The sequence below is a fragment of the Ursus americanus genome, chromosome X (genome assembly GCF_024610735.1).
Source record: "Ursus americanus isolate L20-20 chromosome X, mUrsAme1.1.p, whole genome shotgun sequence".
In the NCBI taxonomy this organism is placed as follows: Eukaryota; Metazoa; Chordata; class Mammalia; order Carnivora; family Ursidae; genus Ursus; species Ursus americanus.
This window is the reverse complement of record NC_142164.1, coordinates 75,022,781-75,030,714: the sequence shown is the minus strand read 5'-3', so window position 1 is coordinate 75,030,714 and position 7,934 is coordinate 75,022,781. Positions and strand designations below refer to the sequence as shown.

At 45.7% G+C, this 7,934-nt stretch overlaps 1 protein-coding gene across 2 annotated transcripts; it reads right to left on the bottom strand.

Moving 5' to 3' along the window:
* Window positions 1-5,507: 5,507 nt before the first annotated feature.
* Window positions 5,508-7,443, bottom strand: LOC123786868 (spindlin-2). Of its 2 annotated transcripts, none has more exons than XM_045789211.2 (2): window positions 7,126-7,443; window positions 5,508-6,456 (listed from the first exon to the last, which is right to left on the bottom strand). In XM_045789211.2, exon 2 carries the CDS (start codon window positions 6,452-6,454, stop codon window positions 5,678-5,680), a length of 777 nt encoding a protein of 258 aa, XP_045645167.1. In that variant the 5' UTR covers window positions 6,455-6,456; window positions 7,126-7,443; the 3' UTR covers window positions 5,508-5,677. The 2 variants fall into 2 exon arrangements, with proteins under 2 accessions (XP_045645167.1, XP_045645166.1); XM_045789210.2 differs by having other exon boundaries at window positions 7,059-7,439.
* Between the last annotated feature and the right edge of the window lie 491 nt (window positions 7,444-7,934).

Here is a 7,934-nt window from a genome sequence, read left to right as displayed (position 1 = left end):
CCACCTATTTACATTCTTCAGGGGTTTTTTTTTTGGAATATTATGCAGCCTTTATTTTTTTAATGTTTTTTTATTATATTATGTTAGTCACCATACAGTACATCCCGGTTTCCGATGTAAAGTTCGATGATTCATTAGTTGCGTGTAACACCCAGTGCACCATGCAATACATGCCCTCCTTACTACCCATCACCGGTCTATCCCATTCCCCCACCCCCCTCCCCTCTGAGGCCCTCAGTTTGTTTCTCATAGTCCATAGTCTCTCATGCTTCATTCCCCCTTCTGATTACCCCCCATTTCTTTATCCCTTTCTTCCCCTACCCATCTTCCTAGTTCTTTTTTCCCATGCATTCTTCAGTTTTAAGCATTATTTGCCTAGCACTTTCTTCTCCAAAGCCAACTAGCAAAAGTTCTGAGGATTCTCCAGTTTCTGGTTATGATGCTTGTGATGTTCTTCCTTTAACTCTCAGTATAATTGTGTGTACATTCTGTTACCTAAAAACAAAAACTTCTGCTTATTCAGGATCAACCTTAGTGCTATTTGATACAATAGAGTGGGCCTGAGGCTAATGAACAGATTGAGGAGCAAAATGCCTCTCGAGGAGTTCAATTAGTAAGAAACAATGCATAGTTCCCTCTCTGTCTTTGATTCTACTTCCTGGTACTTATCCTGGAACCAGTTCCTCAAACTGTTCTCATTAACCTTTTATTTTTCATCACATCAAGAATGACAGCTGGAGGATCAGCAATTTCACTCTAAATTCCTGAAACCCACATACCACAGTGATATGAAATGGGCACTTGATGTATCTGTACACAGTACACTGCATTACAGGAAAGGAAACCTAATATTTTATAATGAGTAATAAACATGCCTTTTAAGGTTTTTTTTCCTCTGGAAGGAGACATTAATGTTTATTAGCTTTCAGTTAAGCATCCCTGCCCATTGCTACACAGAGCAGTATTATCCCACTTTACAAATAAGTTTGTCACTCACACCTTCAAAGGAATGTGACAAACAAAAAACATTCAGTGCCTTGCTTGCAAAACGTACAGAAACATGAGAGATCCAGACAGAATTGTCTTCTACCAAAGTAAAAGAGGAAAGTTGCTCTAAACATGTCATCTTCAGAAACACTAGATAATGGCAAATTTATCTACAACTGAATTCCCACCAATAGGGTATAGGATCTCCCACTTGTTTATTTGGTTGACAATACATATTGTCAAAATTCATACAAATTGCTGATCTAATACATATGAAATTATATATCATTTTAATTTCCATCTCTCTAATTACTGGTGACACACATGAAAACAAGAAATAATTACTAAGCACCTACTATATACCAGATACTATTTTAAGTGTTTGAGATACATCAGTGGAAAAAAAAGGAAGGAAAATCACACATTACAGAGCTTATATTCTGACAAGGGGAAAAAAAAAACCTTATTAACTAAGTAAATTATAGAGAATTTTAGGAGAGGACATATGTTATTGAAAGGAAAAAAAATAATGGGAGACAGTTTAAAATAATGAATGTTTATTGACCATAGGATCTCCTATTTTGTGAAATGTCTGTTAATATTTCTTACCAAGTTCTCTATTGGCTGTTTGTTTTATTCTAATTAAATGTATATTATAGTAATTCATTTAAACTCTCAAAGTTTACCCTAATCTTATTTTGCCCAACTTTGTAGAGAATGATTTTAGAAATTAGAAAAATTTAAGCCTTTATAGAAACAAATTTATCAAATTTTTCAATATTTGTGAATATTCTGCCTTGAAGGAAACTTTTCCCCCATTTTAATGGGGGGGGGAAACATATTTTCTTACAAATGATATTATTCAAACTTAAGTATTAACTATTTTCCATTTGAAATTTGAGAATAATATGTAATAAAGGGAATAAATTTTACTTATTGGAAACAGAAAACACATTAATCCTGAAATATATGTTGCATGACTTTTCATCATTCACCTCATATGTCATATCTGTTATGATTCAACTTTTCTATATGAAAATCTATTTCTATGACTCTACTCTGTTTCCCTAATGTACATGACCTACCTGTGTTCTTCTTTGAAGTCCAAACAGACAACTCTCCAGAGTTGCAAGAACGCTCCTGTCAAAATATGAGGGAAATCATGTCCTGCCTATGCTGAAAACACTCAGATGGCTCCCCATCACACTCAGCGCAAAAACCAAATTCCATTCTAGGACTTCTAAGGCTCTAAGCTATCAGCTTCTCTGCCAGGTCCCCATCACCTCTCTGAACTCACTATATTCTAGAAACTATAAATCACTCTTGAAAGACATTGAGGAAGACATAAAAAGATGGAAAGATATTCCATGCTCATGGATCGGAAGAATTAACATAGTTAAAATGTCCATGCTACCCAGAGCAATCTACACTTTCAATGCTATCCCGATCAAAATACCAAGGACATTTTTCAAAGAACTGGAACAAACAGTCCTTAAATTTGTATGGAAACAGAAAAGGCCCCGAATCTCCAAGGAACTGTTGAAAAGGAAAAACAAAGCTGGGGGCATCACAATGCCGGATTTCGAGCTGTACTACAAAGCTGTGATCACAAAGACAGCATGGTACTGGCACAAAAACAGACACATAGACCAATGGAACAGAATAGAGAGCCCAGAAATGGACCCTCGGCTCTTTGGGCAACTAATATTTGAACTCACTTCCTGATATTCTCTACCTCGCTCACTTGGCTCCAGCCATGCTGGTATCATCAGTGTTCCTTGAGCATGTCAGGCTTACTCCTACCCTGCTGTCCCTCTACCTGGGACGCTCCTTCCCTGGACAGCCACAGGACCGGTCCTCTCACTGCCTCCAGATCTTTACTCAAAAGCCACATTCTCAGTGAGCCCCTCCCTGGAGTCTATCTATCCAATTGCAGCCTCCCACCTGGAATTCCAATTCCCCATTCCTTGCTTTAGTTTTCCTTTCTTAACACTTCTCACTTTGAGAATACTTCACATTTCACTTATTGTATCTTGGCTACTGTCTCCCACACTAAAATGAAAGCTCCACCAGGATAACGTCGTTTTATTTGTTTATTCTGCTCATCACCATATCGCCAGTACCTGTGCCTAAAGGCTGCCTGGCAGAGAGCCCACCTAAAGTAAGTATTGGTGGGATGAAGATAAAGCAAATGAATTAAAAAGCAAATGGGGTCAGCTTAAGCCAAAAGTAGAGCTAGGCAGTACCCCTGGGTCTAGCCCCAAAGCTACAAATGCAAATGCCTTCAGAGGACAACTGGGAATTTTATTAGAGTGAATCAGGCCAGCTGGGGGCATGGCTAGTTTGAGAGAGCATTCAGAGTCTAAAATGGGCTGAGTCCTTCCTCAGACCCAGCTGCTTGCATCCTTGTTGGAATGTGGGCCCTAATCCTCAACTTTTGTTTTGTTTTCAGGTGGGCCAGAGATATGGATTTTTGTAATGTGAAATCTCCCTAACTTCCAAGTAACTAATTTAAAAATAGAAAACAACAGAAACACCAGGATCAAACAAAACATGACAGCTGGCTGAACCTGGCCCATGGGTGGCCTGCAGGTGTTTTGCTAGACTAAATTGTGTGATGTATGAAAGAACGAAAACTAATCCCTGCACGGTGGGCTTGCCTTGTTTGCCTTCAGGCAAACCATGTCAGGCCAAGTTGGGTGGAGAGAATCAACTGGAATTCCACCCTTTTTACCACTTCTGGAAGCTCCCTGCCAACAGCTACGCCCCCCACCCCACTATGCATGGAGTTAGGGAAGCCTGGGCAGTGGGGTCACCTTAACTCTTTCTTTGAGAGCAAGGGTATATTTTAGTGAAGTGTGGGGTGGGGAAACCAGGCAGAGGGTCTTGAAGGGACCTTCCATAGCAGGACTGGGGAAAGGCAAGGAGGAGAAAACGAGGACACAGACCCATGTGCTGGGGCACCATATCTCTGGGGGACTTTATTGGGGTTACTGCACCTTCTCCCCACCAACCACCGCCGCTCTAAGTGGGATCATACAGTTGAAGGAGTTAGTTATACAAAGTCACAACTCCTAACCCGACTGACCCATGCCATCCATCTCACCCGGAAACAGAGCTACACAAACTTCCATCACAGCTTCTCTGTGTGCTTGGGGTGGGCAAGATTGGCCAGGATACCAGTACCTGTGAAGGGTCAGTAATTACCTGCTTTGTCGGGGTATAGCCTGAATGGGGCTTCCGGAGGCAGCAGACCTCCACTCAGTGAAGCACTGGGTGAAGCCACCTGTGGTTTCAGGCAGCTGCTGAGAGAAGCACGGACTGTCGAGTATACTCCCCATGTCCTGGAGAGAAACATTAGGCTCAGTCCTCTGATGTCCCTTCTCTATAGGGAGGCAAGGCATAGTCCAGTAGGCAAAAGAACAGTGAGGGGACTCCTGTACCTGTGTTCAGCAAGGTTCCTTTTTTCTTTTTTTCGATAAAATACTTTCCAAACCCAAGGTGGCACATCTCTTAAGTCCTGAGCACCCTGCTGACCCATTCCCCACAAGAACTGTTTATCCAGTGTAGGGGGAATGAACCAAGAACTTCAGGCCCAAGATTTGCTGCACCTGGGTCCTCTGGGAAAAGTGAGGAGGCTGCTCACAGCTCCCTGCTCATGGGGTGTCAGGTCAGTGTGTTTAGGCTGAGGCTTGGGGTTCTACTCGGCAGGTGTGGCATGAGCTCCCTGAAGTAAGGTAAGCCTTTTAGGTATAAAGTTGGCTCCTGTTTAACTCTCAAGTCATCCCTGTCAAAATGCCATTCTAGCGAATTTCCAATTCATTTGGTTCTTAGACAGCTGTCACATCCTTTCTGCACAGAGCCAGGGAGAACAATGTGGATACTGCCAGAAGTATCCCACTTTTTCCTGGCCTCCCCATCCCTCATGGGCCCCACTGGCCACACCTCCTTTTCTGTGTTCTCACTTCCTCTGTCAGTCTTTCTCCTTGGAATTCTTTCCTCCTCAGTGTTCCTCCCCTTCTGGCTCCTTACTCATGCATAGACCCTCCCTTTGAGTATCCTTTAGCCCCCCTCCAGATTCCTGCCAACTTCTTTCTCCCCCCTTGCTCTGGACCTCTTCTAAGTTTCTTTGTGTCCCTCTCTACTCAAGGCATTCTGTCTGTTTTCCTCTAAGTCCCAAGATCTCACTCTCCCTCTGTTATTCTCCACCCCCTCCCAGTTGGGTGCCTCTCTCTTAGGTCATCCTTCCCCCAGGGAGCCTCTCCAATTCTGGCCCTGCCCCACCTCTTCCTATGCAGTCACCTCCCCTTCTCCCTCCCCCCACAGCCCATCTCTAGTTCCTTCTCCTCCCCCCTCTCTAGACTAGACCAGCTAAGTCCTATTCCATTTTTAGATGACTGATTATGATACTAGCTGAACTTTATTCACAGCCTGCATTTACAGCTGTCCCTTCCTTCCATGCCCCATCCACCAAACACACCCAGTCTTTTCAACATGACAAAGTCCTTACACACAGCATGTCATGTCCACATAAATTTGTATTTTTCAGAACAAAACAACAGTTATGCTGGCAGAGATGTTGAATTAACAGGGACCCTTAAGCTTTCAATACACTGAAAAGCAACATTATTTTGCATGTCTACAAATTATACATTTGTTTTCACAAATGTGGCAAAGTTTACCCTAACAGTTAGGACTTTTTCACCAAATCATAGACATAGATATGGAAATCATCATCAAACTTGATGAAATACACAGAGGGTTTGGCTTCCACTTGGTGAATGACCATGCCAATCCGTTTGGAGCCATCTTCTTTGGTATATTCCACATGTTTACCTATCAGGCCATCTACAACTCCTCCTGGCTCCCTCTCTGCTGGAGGAGACTCACTGGACTCTGGCATGATACGGAGGTCTCCTTCTTTATAATCATCTAGAAGCTGGTACATGTACAAGACAGGATCCTTCTCATAGGTAATATAAAACCAGGCTTTCATGATAGGTGCTTGGGCCAAGACCATTCCCCTCCATTCATCCTTAGAACCATGCTCACCCTCAAACATATGTTCCACAGCTTTACCAATTATGGTGTTTGCAAGGTTTGCATCACTGACTTGAGATGATGCCACCCTGTCGGAAAGAATTTTAAGAGACAAAACTCTTTCATCTCTGTGAAGTTCCAGTCCATAGACACAGTCAATTCCGTCATATTTCACCAGATAAAGAGAGGGATTTATAGGCACCTGATCCAGAACGGTTCCTTTCCACTGGGTGATGGGCTCATCACCTTCCTTCCATCCATGTGAAATTCTGCAGCCCACGATGTTCCTGCGGGACTGGGACGAAGGTCTGCCCCTCTGCTTCTTTTGGGAGGCTTTTTTCTTCGTCATGTTTGCCGACCCAGTGGCCCGGCCCACAGCTGCCCTGGTTTGTTGCCCTTCGGCCTCCTGTGCGTTGGGGGTCTTCATGCCTGCAGGGGGAGGAGAGAAGATAAGAAAGAAACATTCAATAGGACATAAGGTGAAGTTCTCCCAACAGCGACGTGTCTCTGTACCCTGCGCCAGAACCTAAATTTTCCCCGTGAGCCTGGCAGCAGTGCTGGAAATCCTGGCTGCGTGCCTGCCAAGTGCTCTCCCTCCTAGGTTCCTTTAGGCTGCGGGGAAGGGCGGCAGCGGCGGTGGTGCTGGCTGGGGTTAGGAACTCTGCAGGAGGGGGCGGGCCACCTCCTTGTTTAGAGCCCACCGCCTCCATCACCCTCCACTGGCACCCACTCTCAATACCCTGCAAAGCGCCTATCCCTTCACCACCTTGACCCGCACGCACTCACTGTCCTCCTGCCCTGGACGCCTCAGCCGGCTGCCCATACGCCCCTTGTCTACCCAGGATCGCTTTCCTGGCATCCAGTGCCCTCGCTTCCCCAGGCTCACCTTCAATTTCTTGCCTGGCTCCTAACGCCACCCCCGTTTCTTATTTCCCATAGCACTCCCCCACTGCAGCCTGACCAGGCGCCCGCCCCCACCCCTAATCTCCTGCAGGAGTCCCCCCATCCCCATTCTCCGTCCTGGAGCCCACCAGTGGCCTTGCCCTGCCTGGCGTCCACCGCCCCGGATCGCGGGCCTCACGTGCCCAAATCGGACACCTCGCTGCTGCCTCCGCGGTGAGCCTGTGTGGAAGGAGGATCAGCAGGCGATGAGCCGGGTGCCTGCACGGGCTGGGAGGGGAGGATCCGTAGGAGGGGGAGCGCGTCTAGGAGGGCGGCCGTGTAGGCGAAGAGGATGGCGGCGGTATCCTCAGCTCTGAGCTTCGCGGGCCCTCCGCCTCCCTGTCGGCGGCGGCGGCCCCTCTGCCACATCGGGCTCCCACCAGCCGCTGCCGCCGCCGCAGTCTCCTCCCTCTTCCCGTAGCGCAGCTTCCTGCCAGGAGTGAGGCCTCCCCTTCCTGCCAAACACTGCTTGCCTAACCCCCTCCCCCAACTCTTAAGCCCACCACCTTAAGCCTGTGAGTTGCTCTTGGTCTCAAAGTCCTGGCCCTTTCTGAAAGGAGTCGCGGAACCCTCAACTACCCGCCCCTCCCCCATTGCCCCTCCCCTGTCCTACCCATTTCTGGATCCTTTAGTTTCTCTGCTCTCCTCCAACTCCATCTTCTCAGTATCCCCTGCCCCATCCGTTTTCCTCTTCCAAGAATTAGTCTTTTTTTCTTCCCAGGACCCTTCCGTACTTATTTTTTATACATAAATCTGGTTTTTTTCTTTATAATTTACAAGGATTTGTGGTGGGAAGAGAGAAATGTGCTAGTGCTCAGTTTGCCTTCTTGACCAAATGTCTGTTTTTTTTTTTCAACTGCTTATTCCTGGATTTTACTTCTTAGAGAATTTTCTCCCTTTTTCTTTCTTTCTTTTTTCTTTTACTATATTTCGGGTGAATTTTTGCGTGATGTTAACACTGTAAA

Bases quoted from the DNA above. Each gene is read 5' to 3' on its own strand.
- LOC123786868 (XM_045789211.2), bottom strand. From the start codon at position 6,454: ATGAAGACCCCCAACGCACAGGAGGCCGAAGGGCAACAAACCAGGGCA.